The sequence below is a fragment of the Hippocampus bargibanti genome, linkage group LG03, assembly GCF_051943395.1.
Source record: "Hippocampus bargibanti isolate YZ-2025 linkage group LG03, ASM5194339v1, whole genome shotgun sequence".
In the NCBI taxonomy this organism is placed as follows: Eukaryota; Metazoa; Chordata; class Actinopteri; order Syngnathiformes; family Syngnathidae; genus Hippocampus; species Hippocampus bargibanti.
In genome coordinates, this window is record NC_142736.1 from 17,393,106 (window position 1) to 17,412,777 (window position 19,672).

Here is a 19,672-nt window from a genome sequence, read left to right on the forward strand (position 1 = left end):
TTCAGGTTCAAATATTCTGGCAGCGCCGTGCGCTGCAGACTCACAAATGAGTGATTTGTGATGAGTGTACCTCCACAGCTGTGGCAGCCAATGATGAAACTCAAACTGGCAAACAATTCAGCTCACCTGCATGCAAACCTTACAAGGACATGCACGATAGAGAATAGATGGAAAACTAACCACATTTGGCACATAAAACACTCACAAATTGACACGCAGACGTTATTAAATTCCATTTATTAATATTGCTCAATACAAAACTTGCTTTCCACATTACTGCCCTCCAGTCACAACAGGCATCAGGAGGTAACACACACACACACACACACACACACAAATTTGATGCACACACACATTTACTATTTCCTTCTCTAAATGCAACACAAGCATGACTAAACAAGTGCCTTTCTTTCCTTATTCTGTTGGCATTTCTGCTGTGCAAACAAAAATAAGCGGTTCAATGAAAATGACTTGCAGCATGTAACTGGCCCAGTTTTGTGACAAAAGAGGACAGCAGAGGAAAAAGGTATACAATATCTGATATGGATTGTAAATGCAGTATATAAAAACACCAATTGGCGGGAAATCCAAATAAAGAGAAAAATGAAAAAAAATAAATAGAACTTTTTCCAATCAATTGATGATTCTAGTGACAACAAATTCATCATGTTGAATGACTTACATAACAACTTGAACACATTCGTTAAATATAAAAAATACTTTGGAAAACAACAGAAGTGTTGAGTGTTCAAAAGGAGGTAGTTCCCTGCCTTCTGTGCCCTAGTTTGATGACATTCTCATACCAAACTGTACCTTGTCCTCACATTTATTACTTGAAGATATCGAAGCCAGAAAGAATAGCCAGGCCAGAAATGCAGTTAATATTGAGATATACAGTATGGTGAAGGAACATGATGGTGCGCTTGAGCAAATACACCGAGTGGCTAATTTATTAGGTAAATTTATACACCCTACCAACGGTTTCTAATGACACAATGTCTTTGAATGAAAACCATAAAAAAACAAAGGACGAGAAAATTTTCATCAGGAATGCATTTGTGTCTCAAAATGTATTTTTGATGCTGATTTAAAAAAAAATGTCTCAACTTTTTGAGAGCACATCAGGTGTTTGAAATAGTTTCACTTTCTGGATTAAAGTTTGACGTATAAGAACTTCAATTTCAACACGTGGTGTAATTTATGACATTTCAGAACATTTTCTTTGCTGAATGTAACCCTAAATTGTAAAATAATGCGATATATTCCGATAGTGTTCATTCATTCATTCATTCATTCATTCATTCTTTCTTTCTTTCATTCATTCTTTCATTCATTCGTTCGTTCAGTCAACCATTCATTCGTTCGTTCGTTCGTTCGTTCGTTCGTTCGTTCGTTCGTTCGTTCGTTCGTTTGTTCGTTTGTTCGTTTGTTTGTTTGTTCGTTCATTCATTAATTCATTCATTGCCTACCCCAGCTGTCTTCGGGCAATAGGCGGGGAAAAGACTGAACCAGTTGCCAGCAAATCGCAGGGCAAACAGAAACAGACAACCAATTGCGCTCACACTTGCACCTTGGGACAATTTAGAGTATGGTAAGGTGACCAAACACTCAGATGTGACTGTGAGCGTGAATGGTGGTTCATCAATCTGTGCCCCGCAGTTGGCTGACAATCTGAAAACCTGATGTGCTATAAAAATCTCAAAAAAATTGACTACAGTCGCTTCATAAAATAGTTTTTGAGACCCGGGTGATATTTGTTTTCAGCAAAACTTATGGTAGAGCTATTGCCTAAGTAACTAAAGTGACTGGTGAGTGCAATGAACCCTCACTATTCATGAGTTTTGGATTACAGTAGAAGGTGGTAAAATGTTCTTTCCATTACACAAGGTGGTGGTGTGACTCAAGGGTGGGCAAATGGACGCGCTCTTTGAATTGCCCCTCAGTTCAATTAAAAAAAAAAAAATAAAATAATAGGGAGTCCGGTAAATTAGACCCAATTGTCCTTCACTATGGTTTGCAGTTGTAATACCACTATTCAGATGGCAGCTATCACCAAGGTCTAATTCACGACCCTTACAAGTGTACATTTATTTTATGTTGGATGAATTACAGGATAAACTGAGTGAATAATTACCTTTCAACCTTACTTGTCTAAACGCTGCATTCCGAATGGTGAATACTGTAAGTGAGGGTTCACTGTAGATTAAAAGAAAGCTGTTTGCACACACTGTAATGCACAGCGACATCAAAACAAAACATTCCTATTCATTCACGATATGAAGACCCAGTCCGTAACAAGACTGGTGCAGACCGTTAGGACAAATTAATATAGTTGTGTAACTTAGTACACTTTAAAAAAATTCATAATGTTCACCAGTTTGAAACTCACGCTTAAGGTGAAACAATTAACTTGCAAATAAAAGCTTTATAGCCTCCTTATTAATCGTAGTGTTAATCTTCATTAGAGACACTATGTAATAAATCCAAAATCTGCAATTAAATTAAAATACCATACGGAGGCTCAATTTTTTGAAAGCTCAATAGGAACTGCCTATTTCTGGCAAGGCTAGTAGAAGTAGGACTGCAGTGTACCACGGCGGCGGACGTCAGTAGTCCAGCAGTGGAACCCGCCACCCAGTGAGTTGGCATGGCGAATGTTCACCTTTATGGTCTTTATACCTTCATCACACAAAAAAAATAACCAACATTGACATATAACACTTGTCATCGGTAATTGGGATCCGCAATGTAGCCATTAAACTCACCGAGGTTCTCAAACATTTTATGAATGGTGGATTCATTGGCATCAACCATGACACGTTTCTCATCCAGCATCAGAACATTCATGGACAGCCATTTGGAGGACATCCAAAGAGGGTGATCTACACAAAGATGCAACCAATGTAGTCATGGGATAATGTGTTTAAGAATTTTAAAAGTTCACTCTGGTCAGCGTGTCACAATGAAATATCAATTAAAAATAAAAATGTCATCAATTTGAAATGCAGTCTTTAATGTCCGCCCCGGCAGCAAGGTCATGTACTTTGTTGTTTGCGTTTAATCAGTGAAAAACAATAAATATGTTCATTTTCAATCACAAAAATAATAATATCTGGTTTCAGTGATGAAATTGTCAGAAGAACACCTTATGGTCATATTCAGTTGTTTAAGATGCATTCAACTACAGTCAGTACCCACCATCAGGAATCAGAGGTGTTGGAGGTTTGACAACGGTCCAGCCTGCTTTCTTGAACATGTTAATCTGGGAAAATAATACCAAATATGACTTAGATACCCACTGGCATAACCTCTAACATAAAAAAAATAAATGAAAAACGGTGCTATCCAATATGCACAAGAAATGTATAAACATGGATGGGATGTCAACGTGAATTTCAAAATATTTTGTCCTAGTAGTCACAGTGCAGATGAGAAATTGAGTCAGGCATATTAAAATGTCCTCGATCTGACTAAACCTGGTCGTTTTTCCATCAAAGCTTGCGTGCGGTCTGTAGTAGGACAAGAAGCATGTAATACATGTACAGTACATCGAAAGCGAAACCATGCATTAAATTCACGAGAGAGAGAGAGAGAGAGAGAGAGAGAGAGAGAGAGAGAGAGAGAGAGAGAGAGACTCCTTAAATGTCTCAACATTTATACGTTGGCTATCGGAAGAGCAATGCAGCTGTTTAGCAGGTCGCGGTGGTGATCTGTGAAAGATTGAATTTATTGTTCTTTAATTATGACGAAAGTGTCGTCCACATATCTAAACCAGTGTCTTGGTTTTGTCCCCGGGAAGGATGTGAGGGCCTGTTTCTCCATCTCTTCCATGTACAGATTAGCCACTATGGGTGAAACTTCTACTAGCACAACCATGAATTTGTTTGTAAAATTTCTCCCTGAATTGAAAATACGTAGTATTAAGGCAGATTTCCAATAATTGGCAGATGTGGTCCGGTTTAAGTTTGGTTCTTTCATGCAGAGAAACGTCCGCCAGCAGTCTCGTCCTCACCACTGAGACTGCTGCTGGGGTTGGGACAGATGTAAAGAGAGAAGTCACGTCGTATGATGCCAAAGTTTCCTCAGGTTCCAATATGAGGTCTTTGATCCTCTCTACAAACCCTGTGGTGTTCTCTACGTGATATTCTGTGTTACCAACCAACGGAGCTAAGATAGTTTTTTAAATATTTGGCTACATTGTATGTAGAGGAGTCAATGCTACAAACAATGGGTCTGAGGGGGAACCCTTCTTTATGTATTTTTGGCAGGCCACAGATGCATGGCGTGGCCTCCCCTGGGTATAATCTAAAATACATCTGTTTGTCTATATGTTTTCCTTTCTCTAACTTTTGGAGACAGTCTGTCATTTCTTTCTTGTATCTATTGGAAGGGTCCCTTTTTAGTTGCTCATAAGTGTAAGAATCACTGATTAACCTATTTATTTTGTCTTCATAATCCGATGTGTTGAGGAGCACTGTACACCTACTCTTGTCTGCTGGCTTGTTGGTATTAGTTTAGCCCTATGCAGGAGGGTTCTGATAACTCCTAGTTTGTGTTGTAGAGGGTGGTTGGAATCGAAAAGTAAATATTGGTCAGTGTGAGTGGCCATCCGAAAGACTTGTTTTTAGCTCTCTGTCCTCTTTTATAATTGCTTTACAATCAAAAGGCTAGTTGGTTCTCTTTAATGTCCTTGCGAGTAAATTTAATGTTGGTGTCTACCGAGTTGAGGTGATCTGTGAAAGATTGAATTTATTGGTCTTTAATTATGATGAAAGTGTCGTCCACATATCTAAACCAGTGTCTAGGTTTTGTCCCCGGGAAGGATGTGAGGGCCTGTTTCTCCATCTCTTCCATGTAGCCACTATGGGTGAAACTGGTGAGCCCATAGCACAACCATGAATTTGTTTGTAACATTTTTCCCTAAATTGAAAATACGTAGTGTTAAGGCAAATTTCCAATAATTGGCAGATGTGGTCCGGTTTAAGTTTGTTTTTTTTCGTGCAGAGAAGCGTCCTCCAGCAGTCTCGCCCTCACCACTGAGACTGCTGCTGGGGTTGGGACAGATGTAAAGAGAGAAGTCACATCGTAAGATGCCAATGTTGCCTTAGGTTCCAATATGAGGTCTTTGATACTCTCTACAAACCCTGTGGTGTTCTCTACGTGATATTCTGTGTTATATAAACATAAAGAAGGGTCCCCTTTGGCAACACAAAATTCCGACTTATTTCACACGATAAACACTTTAAGGCAAAAATTAGTGCATCCAAAAGATAGGCCGGCAAATGAAAAACAATGTAGTTTATGCACTACATTGTAAAAATGTAAAGAGCAATACATAGGGGAGACTAAACAAATTCTCAAAAAAAGACTTTATCAACATCGCAGGGATAATACTAGTGGGTCTCAATCGGCAGTACATATGCATCTAAAAGTTAGCAACCATTCATTTGACGACAATGAGGTTAAAATCTTAGCAAAGAAAATAGATGGTTTGAAAGGGGAGCAAAAGAAGCTATTTTCATGAAACAGCAAAATCCTTCCCTTAACCATAATGGTGGGGTGAGGTTCAATTTGGATCGTTCGTACAATAGATTGCTTAGGCAACATAGGATTAGTCATGCTGATGAGGTGATCCCAGGGCCAATTGGGCAATCAGGCCAGTCGTCAGTCAAGACAATAGAAGCTATCAGTGGAGCCGCAGGGATTAGTTCTCTGCTCCCCCCAACCTGAGAGCAGGGACCTATCATAGCAGAGTCCGGCATCGCCATGTCGGGACAGTAGGGATATATATATAGGGCCGAAACTACTAGTAAGACTTTAGTTTGCTGATGAAGCTTCTTGGATGGGAAGCGAAACGTCCTTCAAAGAAGTACAAATAACAGCTGAAGAGATCTTTTCATCGATGGACCATTCCTGTACGACTGAGAGCTTACACAGACGTAATACTGAAAAATGTTATTCGTGACTGTATAACATTTTTTAATTAAACATTTAATCAGTCGTGTGCATTTCTGTAGTCTTTTTTTCTCAAATATAATAACTCCTTCCCCATCAGAAACGAGTACACACGTTTTCACAAAATGTTCTTTTTTCAGTCATGGACGACGAGTACAGTTTTCTCCTCTAAAACCTTACCTTCAAAAAACAGCTACATTCATAAATACTCGGCGATTTTAAGCCTTTGTGAGTCATTCTACGTATGAAAGTCTTACCTGGCGACATGGCCGATCAGGATTTGACAGCACAAGTCCTGGCCCAATGATGTTGAAAGTGGCATCGATGTGCATGGGGTTCGGGTCTTTGAATGAGATGATGTGGATCTTGTAGTCCGGGGCCAGGTGACGGCGCATCCACTCAATTCCCATGTAATTTGTAACCTGCAGGATATAGGGACTCATATGAGTAGGCTTTCTGGTTGCGCCTTCGTAGAACATAAGGAAAGTTTAAATTCCATTTTTCATTTTTACTGTAAGGTTTACATGAGATTTGACTCGAGTTTGACCTGAACCAAGTAACTTGACAAATCTTGCCCTACTGTATTTATGCCATTTCATTTAGTTTGATAAACCAACAAAGGTCATAAAATATGCCAACAACTAGCTTGTGCAAGTACAGATGTTGTGACAAAGCAAGTTAGTATGACTTTGCTAAGGACTTTGTTAACCTACACGTGCAAATATAACAATTAAATAGAATGTCCGGAATAAAATGTATTGTGCATCGTGTTTCTGCTCAGTACCCATTGTTGGTGAAGTCCTCCTTCATACATGGGGCCCGGTCGGGCTCAGCCCGAAGAGGAAACGTGGGTCCCGCTTCTCAAGGGCTCAACACCCATGGGAGGGGCCAGAGGGGTCGCGTGCATTGTGAGCTGGGCGGTAGCCAAAGGCAGGGACCCTGGCGGTCCGATCCTCGGCTGCAGAAGCTAGCTAGCTCTTGGGACGTGGAACGTCACCTCTCTTGCAGGGAAGGAGCCCAAGCTGGTGTACGAGGTCGAAAAGTTCCGACTAGACATAGACTTGCCTCCACACACAGCCTGGGTTATTGTACCAGCCCTCCCGAGAGGGGTTGGACTCTCTTCCACTCTGGAGTTGCCCACGGTGAGAGGCGTAGAGCAGGTGTCTGCATACTTATTGCCCCCCGGCTCGCCGCCTGTACGCTGGGATTCACCCCGGTAGACGAAAGGGTTGCTTCCCTCCGCCTTCAGGTGGGGGGTGGGGGGGGGTCTGACTGTTTTTTGTGCATATGCACCAAACAGCAGTTCAGTGTGCCCATCCTTTTTGGAGACCTGAGAGGGTGTGCTGGAGAGCACTCCCCCTGGGGACTCACTTGTTCTGCTGGGTGATTTCAATGCTCATTTGGGCAATGACAGTGAGAGCTGGAGGGGCGTGATTGGGAGGAACGGCCCACCCGTTCTGAACCCGAGTGTTTTTTTGTTATTGGGCTTCTGTGCTCGACATGGATTGTCTATAACAAACACTTTATTCAAACATAAGGGTGTCCATATGTGCACGTGGCACCAAGACACCCTTGGTCGCAGTTCGATGATTGACTTTGTAGTTGTATCATCGGATTTGCGGCCGCATGTTTTGGGCACTTGAGTGAAGAGAGGGGTGGAGCTGTCAACTGATCACCACCTGGTGGTGAGTAGGCTCCGTTGGTGGGGTGCCAGTCCGACCTGGAAGACCCAAACGTGTTGTGAGGGTTCGTTGGGAACGTCTGGTGGAATCCCCTGTCAGAAGGAGTTTTTGGCCGTAAGGTGGTTGGTGCCTGTCGTGGCAGCAACCCCGTACTCACTGGTGCACACCAGTAGTAAGGGATGCCGTAAAGCAGAAGGAGTCCTATCGGGCCATTGTGGCCTGTGGGACCCCTGAGACAGCTGACATGTATCGATCAGCCAAGCGGAATGCAGCCTCTGTGTTCGGCGAGGCAAAAACCCGGGCATGGGAAGAGTTCAGTGAGGCCATGGAAGCCGACTTCCGGACCGCTTCGAGGAAATTCTGGTCACCCATCGGGCGTGTCAGGAGGGGAAAGCAGTGCACCACTAACACTGTGTACAGTGAGGATGGGGCACTGCTGACCTTGACTCGGGACGTCGTGAACCGGTGTGCAGAGTACTTCGAAGACCTCCTCAACTCCACCAACTGCTTCCTTGGAGGAAGCAGTGTCTGGGGACTCCGGGGTGGGCTCTCCGATCTCTGTGGTTGAAGTCACCGATGTGGTTCTAAAAATCCTCGGTGGTAAGGCCCCAGGAGTTCCTAAAGGCTCTGGATGTTGTAGGGCTGTCTTGGCTAACACGCCTCTGCAACATCGCGTGGTCATCGGGGAGAGTGCCTCTGGATTGGCGCACCGGGGTGGTGGTCCCCCTTTTTAAAAAAGGGGGGCCGAAGGGTGTGTTCCAACTACAGAGGGATCACACTCCTCAGCCTCCCTGGTAAGGTCTATTCAGGGGTTCTAGAGGGGCGGGTCCGTCGGGAAGTCGAGAATCAGATTGAGGAGGAGCAGTGTGGTTTTCGTCCCGGCCGTGGAACAGCTCTACACCCCTTAGCAGGGTCCACGAGGGTGCATGAGGATTCGCCCAACCAGTCTACATGTGCTTTGTGGACTTGGAGAAAGCGTTTGACCGTGTCCCTCGTGGAGTTCTGTGGAGGGTGCTTCGGGAATATGGGGTACAGGCGCGCCTGATACGGGCCGTTCGGTCCCTATACGACCGATGTCAGAGTCTGGTTCGCATTGCCGGCAGTAAGTCGGAATCGTTTCCAGTGAGGGTTGGGCTCCGCCAAGGCTGTCCTTTGTCACCGATTCTGTTCATAACCTTTACAGAATTTCTAGGCGCAGCCGACGCGTCGAAGGGTTCTGTTTTGGTGGTCTCAGTATAGCATCTCTGCTTTTTGCAGATGATGTGATACTGTTGGGGCCTTCAAGCGGAGCTCTCCAACTCTCTCTGGAGCGTTTCGCAGCCGAATGTGAAGCGGTTGGGATGAGAATCAGCACCTCTAAATCTGAGACAATGGTTCTCAGTCGGAAAAGGGTGGAGTGCCCTCTCCAGGTCGGGGAGGAGATCTTGCCTCAAGTGGATGAGTTTAAGTATCTGGGAGTCTTGTTCACGAATGAGGGTGTGAGGGAGCGAGAGGTCGACAGGCGGATCGAGCGGCGTCTGCTGTGATGCGGACTTTGTACCGATCTGTCGTGGTGAAGAAGGCGCTGAGCCAAAAAGCAAAGCACTCAATTTACCGGTCGATCTACATCCCAACCCTTATCTATGGTCACGAGCTATGGGTTGCGACCGAAAGAACGAGATCCCGGATACAAGCGGCCGAAATGAGCTTTCTCCGTAGGGTGTCCGGGCTCTCCTTTAGAGATCAGGTGAGAAGCTCGGTCATCCGGGAGGGGCTCAGAGTGGAGCTGCTTCTCCTCCACATGGAGAGGAGCCAGATGAGGTCGCTCGGGCATCTGATTAGGATGCCCCCGAGCATGCCCCAATGGCAGGAGACCCCGGGGACGAACCAGGACACGCTGGAGAGACTATGTCTCCCAGCTGGCCTGGGAACGGCTCGGGATCCGCCAGGACAAGCTAGAAGAAGTGGCTGGGGACAGGGAAGTTTTGGCTTCCCTCCTGAAGCTGCTGCCCCCGCGACCCAACCCCGGATAAGCGGCACAAGATGGATGGATGGAGTCGCCTCCTCCTCACTGTACCTGACTTCTCTGGACAAAAAGGTCCTTGCCAGCTCGAATGAAATCAGCAGCATCAAAGCAGGGCTCATGTTCTGTGGTCACAAATTTTCCCTGAGCGGCCAGCTTGTGCCTGTCCTCAACTGTGCGGATGGGGTAGTCCTAAAAGGAGTGACATTTAAATTAAAAAAGACGAAAACATGCTTTGGGCCACCGCAATAAGGCATCACCTGATCGTACAGCTCATCAGCCATTGTGGGTTTAGGAGCAGTGGTCCATTTAGCGCCTTTTCTGAAGTACTCCTTGATCAAAGGACGATATGCTCGGTATTCAAAGAAGCGAGCCCTCCACGCCATTGGAGCCTCGATTATCTCATTTCCCACAACCATGAGGATATCTCGGGGCATGGCTGCATACATGCCTACAAAACAACATACCATCCTTCAAATCACCTTTTCTCATCCGGTAATCCTCCCCCTAAAGGCAGTCTACGGATTCTCCCATTTCATTTTACTGTAATATAAACTGTTTCAAAATGGACCTGACATGCCAAAGTCAAGGTTTATAGAAAAGCCTGATGGTGAATTTCATCCGTCATTTTGCAGATTGTTTTGGCACAATTTATGGCGAACGTTGAAATTCTGGATATCATTGGCACCCATGAAAATAAAATAGGGGAACGTGAGGATTAAGCATTTGGATCACATTATGGATGGATGTGTTTTGAGAGGATTGTTTTAATTAGAAATTATCTAAAGATGGAGGACACTGATTTGCTGTGGCGACCCCGTCAAGGGAAAAGCCCAAAGGAAAAGAAGATATTAAACTACAGTAAAGTCTCGTTATATCGATATTCAAGGGAGTCCGAAAAAATATCAATATAACCGGGACTATCGATATATCCGACCCTGTTTGCATGTAATTGTCTCCGTGCGTGCATAGAAATAGCATCGATATAACCGGGACTATCGATATATCTGATATCGATATAACGAGACTTTACTGTATTATTATTACTATTGTTTTTTTGTAGGAGCATGGGGGAAGGTCGAATTTTCCAATTGGGCTCTGTCCTTATGTGCATGGATAAATCTGAGATCTGATCTAATCTTAGGTATGACATGATAATGTGTCACAGTTTTATTTTAGAATTGAAATGCCTTTCAGGCTACATTTAGGAAAGTAAGTAAAATGTGCAGTGCGGAACATACTATATATGCCACGTTACACAAACATCTGAGTTTTGTGCTTTTTAATACATTTTGATTTAAATAAGATCAATTTTCATCACAATTGCAAGATGTGATGGCATTATCAAGTGCTGGTACTGCATATGACTAAGTACTATCTAAACACTATCTAAAAAAGTCAGAATGGTGGATGCATACATTTCACAATAAAAATGATTAACGTTCCCCCTCCCTGCCCATCTTTAAAACCCGCCTCAAAATTCACTTGTACTCTTTGGCATTTGACTCAGCATGATTCAGACTTGATTTTAGTTTTACTCCCTGGTAATTTCTACTATCTTTGTGGCTGCTTTATTTTGTGTATATGAAAGTTGTCCAAGTTAAGCACTTTGTTCCAGCTTCAGCTGTTGCTAAAGCACTAAATAAATCAATACAGTATTTTATTGTATTGTGCATACATTTGAGATCAGAGATTGCTTTTTGACATCATTTCAATTCAACATACGTAATAGTATACAGTACTTTAAAAAAATCAAACACAACTGACATTTTTTATATATAAAAATGAAAAGAAAACAACATTACTTCAACGTAAAGCAACAAATAAAACCCACAGAACAAAATCATATAATTGAAACCTGATGATTGGAAGTCCGGAGTTTTGTATTCCAAGGACCAGTCAATCGGCTCTGGTCTCCTCACATTCACACCCTCGTGATGGAGAATGTTGCACATTTCCTCAATCTCAGAAACAGCTTTTTTTAAGTGGTCCGCAGGAAAAGGTTGGCCCCCGAACTTCTGATAGAAGGACCAGTATTTCTCATATGTGTTTGCCTGGCAGGAAATTTCAAGGACAGAAAACACTTGAGTCATATTTTCACACACATGCACACTCAGGTTACGCAGGTGAAGTTCAGTGTTCTGTGAGCATAATGTGGTGTTATGGTACCAACAACGAAACCCCCTTACTTTCACTTCCACAGTGAAGGGAGGAACACGGGCATTTTCAGCACGGCCCACAATGACCTCCTCAAGAGGGTCCCATTCATTGTAGCTGCTAACAGGACACTCCTGCTGTGCGGGCTCAGTAACATGGTCGTCTTCAACCGTCAGCTGTGTTTGAGCAGCTGCGGCGCTGGAGGTACTCTGGAAGGCCCGCTGCACCCAACCAGTCGCTGCACGGCCCACCTGGGGACGGAGGGGGAATGTTATGGATCATGTCATGTCATGAGGTGACACTGGACTAGTTATTTGCTTTTATTTTTGTGTATATTATGAGCAATATTGATATGGAAACTGGAATCTGAAAAACAATTTTCATGTGGCATGCTGTATTTGAAGAGCTACATGTCACCTGACGACGAGTTTTCATACAAGTTACACCACGTCCAATGTTAAAATATCTTATTAAAATATGAAATACATTATGTCATGCCAAGAGAGAAACCCGAACGTCCTGCCTTTGCCCACTCTTGGCCAAACAAGCTTCCGTACATGTTAAATTTCAGAAATCACAAATCGGGATATTTTCGTACTCGCAACTCTGTGGTGCGTATTAAAATAACGTGAGCGTTACAAAACTGTAAATTAGAAGTAAATAAAACACAAAAATGCTTTCATTGTGTATTTATACATTCAATTAGTAGAAACATGTATTTTGTTTTTTACATTTTCTTTTGTTACACCTTACAAATGAACTTTCTGTCGTGTGTCAATAGTGAGTGTTGTGGTCTATTTGGGAGCCTCACGACCAAATCGTGAGACTCAACATGTATTAGCTTTCCCAGTACAGCTGCTCACAATATAACTCAATGGACTGATATTGCCCCTTCTGCGTTACATTTTGTTGGCCCACAAGGGAATGATACGAGTCACTGGATACAGTTTCAAAAATGACTGAAAGGGAATGGATGGTGACTGTTTTGGAACGTATTCACTGTATGTCTAATGGTAGGTAATATGCCATGTATAACACACACTCGTGTACAATGCACATCCCACCAAAGAAATGAAATGAATATATACACCCTTAAAGAACAAACAAAAAAGTCTCTTTTGTTTGTAATATGAATACATTGACTATCAAAATACAAAATTACTTGCACAGAGCACACACATACAACATAAATCAATGTCAATTTCAATGAAAGTACTCTGATACACATTTATATTTCCAACTATGTATTCATTTATATTTACAAATATGTTAGAAAAGGGGGAATGTTCCAAAACCACGCAGTTTGAACAGCTGTAAAACAGAACACGGCACTCAAATATATATGAATATGTAATGTATATGTATTTCTTCTGTCTTTTTAAAACATATTTGGCTTTAGGATAATCAAAAAGTAATTAAACATAAGCAATGTAAGTTACACAATTAACATTTTATTAGATTACATTACTAACTACACATTTGTAACCAGAGTCAATTTAACAAAATACATTTTTAGTGCAGTTGAGAACTACGTGTAACACCAGTGGTGTCATTTTAAAATTCGACGAGTTAACATCTCGTGCTTGTAATGCACAGGGGTCGCTTACTATGGTACGTTTTATTTCTCTAATGTTTTGTCTTACTATTGCGCCGAAGTAATCCAACTATTGTGCAGAGATACCATAAAGTCGTCATTACACTACTATACCCTCGTTTTCTTAACTACGTCAGGGCAAAGCGTCCACTAGTACACATCACAAACAATATTAAACAAAGCATTATTCAAACACTTCCAAAAACATGAAATGAAAATATATTGGACTTCAAATTTAAATACAATTGAACAGTACTTAAAGAATGCACTCCATTATACACAGTTTGAACGTTTCTTTTGCGTATCACTAAAGGGAGCCCCACTTTGAGAATCACCATATCCGAGGCAAATTAAATTGAATATATAGGCACGCTTGGTGTTATTCGTGGCTTTTCATAGACTAATGGGTTGACCCTTCGGATTGCCTATCGATGCAAAGAAACATTGATCCCAAAGTACACGTGCGGGTGAGTTTCCTTATCTCCGTTCAGATAAACGCAATGCAGGCTCAAAAAGTAGCTGCGGTGTCAATGAGTTTTAGAGCGCATCTGTGCATCACAGCTGACATGTCACTCAGGGACACTCTCCCAAACACACACATCCATCGAATTGAAAATATAAAGTAGTGCGCTTACCTACGTGCAAATTAAATAATATTTTGGTCGTTGTTGTTGTTGAAAGAAACAAAATACAAACCATGGCTCCGATCAGATGGGCAGCCTCGGCCCCTCGGCTCCCTCCTCTCAAACACCTCACTCGCAGCATTATAGCCCAATGGTGATTGAGTGTGATTTCAAAAGTGGCTAGCAGGCCTCGAGGCTCCTTTTTTGAGAATGAAGACGTCTTGCCTCTGCGCAGGTTTTATAGCATCGCATATACGTGCCTGCAAAACCATTGGTCGGTTGCAGGTTGTGCGGCAACGTGACGAGGGGAAAGAAGCATTTCTGAAACACAATCCCTGACACCAGCAAATTCTTATCAACTGGCGGACTGGCGCTAAAGGTTTCCAAGGAGTGCGTCTGAAAATGTTGCAAGAATCATTACTTGGAGAAGGATAAACAGCCCCTTTGAAACTGAATGTTTTTATAAAGGATATCTATTCACCAGCGCCATGAATGGGAGCTTTGTAATTTCAACAAGATTTTTAAGTATATTTTTACATATTATGCTCACACCTTTACACTGCTGGGTGGTGCTGACTTTTTTTCAAGATCAAATGGCTTTTCCTTGGGCAGTAGGATACATTGTAGCCTTTGAACAAATTACAGATTCATTGTATTAAGTTCAACCTGTCTACTTGATATCTAATTGAAAACAGATTCTTTACTTACAGACAGTGTATTGTAGGTGTTCAAACGAAGGACGAGGCGCAAGTATACGCCGAAACATGTCAGGTATTTGAACACCTACAATACACTGTGTGTACGTAAAGAATCTGTTTTCAATTAAAGTACAGATTGATGCTATTTGTAGGTAAATGTGTGCAATGGGGTCCACCTAGTTCTATATGTACCCAAGGGTCCCCTTTCTAAGCGAAATTGTAACTAAAGGTACATACTGTGTTGTAAGGTTAATGAGTAGACTAGGGATTGTTCAAATTACAGTAAAGTCTCGTTATATCGATATTCAAGGGAGTCCGAAAAAATATCGATATAACCGGGACTATCGATATATCCGACCGTGTTTGCATGTAATTTTCTCCGTGCGTGCATAGAAATAGTATTGATATAACCGGGACTATCGATATATCCGATATCGATATAACAAGACTTTACTGTACATACATATTCCCCCCCTTCAAAATCAGATTTAAATTCCAATTTCATCATGGATACCAACTAGTAGCTGCACCTGTTTATTTCCATGTGAAAGGAAAAGCAAGCTGTCAAACCTGCCAATATTTCGCAAGGAGGCGAAACTATTACTAATCCTGTGTATACCAAGATGTGTACAATTGCATGCATGTAAGTGAAGCATGATCATGAACACTGGATCTACCATCACTAAAACTAATAGGGGTTCGAGGCCTATAGCCCAGTTGGGATAGACTGCAGCATGCCCGCCAGTTCCGTAAGAATAAACTAATTAGAAAATAGATGGATGGATGGATGGATGGATGGATGGATGGATGGATGGATGGATGGATGGATGGATGGATGGATGGATGGATGGATGGTACCAACAGGGGATTTTCATGTTTCCGCAAGAATTCAATGTCAATGAATTCATGTTAAAAACTTCCTGGAAATTTAGCGCAAAAGTTAATGACACCAATTAAATACTAGAAAAAGTCACAAGTTATAATTATTTACATCACATGATGGGGAAAAAATCAATATTACATTGCAATGCCACCTGGGTGTCATGTTCAGTGTGTATTTGTTTTGTTTCAGCTCCAGTTGGAGTGAATGGCGTTTCCTTCCAGTAGTCACAAATGCGGTCAAGACTACTCTTGTCTGTTTATTACCGGTATGTGTTACTCTTACATGCAAATTGACTGAAACTGAAATCATTCTTCATAAAATAATTTTTCTATTTACAAACTTGGCATTTACTTGACTATAAAAAGTCAAGTGCTCAAAACTGGCATCACAGTCTCATGCCAATTCATCCTTGCACATTTAACACTTGATTTTAGAACACGCTATCCTTTTTGTCAAGTATAAAAATAACCTTGTCAATATCATGTGAAATTCAAGTGCATTTTTATTCTGATACATCCACACCTTTGATGCCTTGCCCCTTTGTACACCTTCAAACCACAATTAAGCATCATACTTTCTCTTTAGCATATTTATTGAGTTTTATGCTCTAATTTGATCTTTAGTTTCACAGGTCTTGGGACTTTCTGGGTTGACTTGCAAGCCCATAGATGATATTTTGCAGCATTTTATGGAGAAACTTGTGCTGGTATCATAATAACAACAACACATCCATCCATCCATTTTCTGTACCGCTTATTCCTCATTAAAGTCGCGGGGGGTGCTGGAGCATATCTCAGCATTCTTCGGGCACGAGGTGGGGGAAACCCTGAATTGGTTGCCAGCCAATCGCAGGGCACACAAAGACGTACAACAGTCACTCTCACACTCACACCTAGGGACAATTTGGAATGGTCAATCTGCCTGCCATGCATGCTTTTGGAGTGTGGGAGGAAACCGGAGGACCCGGAGAAAACCCACGCGGCTCCGGGGAGAACATGCAAACTTCACACAGGGAGGCCGGACCGGGACGCGAACCGGCGACCTCTGCACTGTGAAGCCGGTGCGCTAACCACTCGACTGAAAAGTCAACTGTCAACATAACAAAAAAGACAATAACAACACGAATTATCAAGAAAGTAAATATTAGCTAGCAAAATATAATCACAATAGTAAAATCAATCCAAAAAAAGAGTACCAGCTGTTCCTGTGTTTCTGTGTGTTTTTTGGGCCCTTTGGGGCACTGTGGTGCAGGGAGTACACACTTGGAATTTTCGAATTAGCTCGATTAGTATTACCAGTTTTTCACAGACTGGGAAGAATTTGTACTTTTAACTTGTTTTATCTTACAGCAGTTGTATGCTTGTCTTTGTACAGCTTTCATGTGACAATATTGGTTGTGTGAAAAAATATCACACCCAAAGGGATATGACGTCAACTTTAGCATGAACGCTAAGCTCAACTCTTAACTCATCTGTATTTATAGAGCCCTTTCAAACAGCCATCAGCGCATACAAAGTGCTGTCCATGGACAAACCTGTGCCAACATTGAGCAGAAAACATGGAGAGAAAAAAATACAGAGCACAAAGCCTATTCTGGAGACATTTTCTTCCTTTTCAAACTTCACCGATACCAGCAATCACTCGGATTCTCACAACATTTTATTTCCAAACAATATCCCATGCAAGTACAAAACAGCAATCGCATATGTGCTTTATAAGGGTCCAATTTCACCGGATCTTACTGAGTCACTTGAATTTGTACTGAAACTCTTGTTGGTTTGTCTGGATGACTATCTCACTTTACCCCACAGCCGCCATCATAAATAAATAAACAAATAAATAAATAAAAAGCTTCCTTTAGCAATTAAAGATAATTACCAGCTTCAACATTTACATGAAAAGAGCGCAACAAATGGTGGGAATGGGGAGTAGACAATCAAAGAGGGGTAGATAACCTGCAGTGCAGACGCTGTCACCACATGCTTGACTGGACTGTGCTCACGAGAGTTTCACAACCTCGGCACTGCTGTTGTTATGTTGTCCACTAAAATAGGGAACATCTTTTGCTAATGTCCAAAGGTCAACAGAGGCAGTCAGATCCCAATAGCATCATTTGGCCCAATGGTCACTTGGATTGACTTGTATGGCTCTCAGGAGAACACAGCATGGTCAAAATGTTTATTAAAAAAAAACAGTAACAATAATCACTGAAGGGGATGTTTACAGTACAGGTGTATTGTATTTGCTCCTTGTATCAGTACACTCTTTGCCATCCCTCCTTAGAACTTTCACTGCACGTGAATAACAACTATGGTGGCCCAGTAATGTTTTTTCCACCACTATAGCTACTCGTTTCACATTAGTACAACCTTAAAGGACAACCGACGTCTCTGGACAAGTTGTGTCCATAATTTGTAAAATTTGTAAAATGGCATGAAATGATTTCTACAGATTCCACCGCATATAGCTATATTTTACGTAAGACTCGCGCTGAATATTCAGGAAGTCTTGTTTTTGAGTTGGTGACGCGTCCGTACGTGACGTCACGAACGGAACGAAAAAAAGACGCATTGTAGCGACCCTTCCATCACGTCAATGTATTTTGCTGTACCTGTTTGGTCTGGGGACCTTGTGTTCCACCCAAAAGCCGCCAGAAGAGGGTGTCCAAGCTTCATATAAGGCATTTATCAGCCTGTGGAAACGGAGGTGGTCACAGGAGGTCGCCATTTTGTGCCTCTTTTTCTCCCCTCAATGTTGCCTCATAATGGCACGGAATAAATTCTTTAATCGATTGCAAACATGTATGCGTTCCTCTTCAGAACTATTTGAATCATGTTCATAACTGGATGTGTAACAAGAAAGCATATTCTCTGAAGCCATTGTTTTGATTCTGGAGCAATGCAAGACGTCTTGGCGTGACGTCACGAACATGGCGGGACTTTCTGAAAATGCCCAATTCGCAGATCAATTTTTTTGCAGATTTTGGACACTAAGTCATTTTTTATTGGTGTTTTGCATTTGAATAAAAATATCATACTGCGTGTTTTGGATATTTTAGATGCTATAAAACGTTTTTCTGATGTCAGTTAAGAAACAAAAAAGTGACGTCGGTTGTCCTTTAAGATGGATATCAAGGATATTGAATAAATGATCAGACTTCTTAAGATGCATGTCCTACATGTAGTATGCTCTTTGTCCTCACTGGTAAGACCCTCATGTTTCCTATTGCCTCTTTTTACCTATTATTATGCAATGCTGCCGTCTTCGTAAATAAGTAATGACTTTTACGCCAACGGTACTAGCCCCAGCAAGTAGGCATATGTCATCCAAAAGTAACCTATTACATGGACTTCACCAACAGCCGCAAAATGTGCACTGGTAGTTTTACCTCACCATCTTCCCAATTGGTGATCATTCCATTTTATTTCATTATAAGGAATTTGCAAACATGAAGGGGTTAGTGTGTGTGTGTGTGTGTGTGTGTGTGTGTGTGTGTGTGTGTGTGTGTGTGTGTGTGTGTGTGTGTGTGTGTGTGTGTGTGTGTGTGTGTGTGTGTGTGTGTGTGTGTGCCAATATGTGCATGTGTAGAGCCATTGAATACAATGCTGACTAATTATTCAGCAGTGTGTTTGTGTATTCTCAAGATGCAGAAGGATCCTTTTCGTGGTCGGCCGTCAGGGCCTCCAAGGCCTTCTCTGCTGGCCTAAAAATATCTGAATCACAGACTAGTGTGAATTATATTTTGCCCATGAACTCTTATTAAATAAATCAAAATTGTCTTTCAGCTTCCTTTCATTGCATTTCCCTTGGTGTGCTGCTTCCAGATGTGTGTTTCGTATTTAAGCATTTAACCCATGGGTCGGGAACCTTTTTGACTAAGAGAGCCATAAAAGTAAAATATTTAGAAATGTTTTTTCAGTGAGAGCCACACGCACGCGCGCACATACAAACGCTCGCGTGCGCGCGCACACAGACAAAAGTATTTTGGTAAAAGAAGCGATTCTTATAAAACAACAAAATCCTTCATTAAACCGGTCTGGTGGGGTGAGGTTCAATTTGGATCCTTCATACAATAGCC

At 42.0% G+C, this 19,672-nt stretch overlaps 1 protein-coding gene across 1 annotated transcript; it reads right to left on the reverse strand.

The window, feature by feature from the left end:
- Positions 1-220: 220 nt before the first annotated feature.
- Positions 221-14,242, reverse strand: gatm (glycine amidinotransferase (L-arginine:glycine amidinotransferase)). The gene is made up of 9 exons (XM_088992327.1): positions 14,087-14,242; positions 11,829-12,047; positions 11,498-11,693; positions 9,900-10,090; positions 9,694-9,831; positions 6,213-6,377; positions 3,199-3,262; positions 2,766-2,882; positions 221-2,679 (listed from the first exon to the last, which is right to left on the reverse strand). The coding sequence occupies exons 1-9, from the start codon at positions 14,153-14,155 to the stop codon at positions 2,567-2,569; spliced, it is 1,272 nt and encodes a 423-aa protein (XP_088848453.1). The 5' UTR covers positions 14,156-14,242; the 3' UTR covers positions 221-2,566.
- Between the last annotated feature and the right edge of the window lie 5,430 nt (positions 14,243-19,672).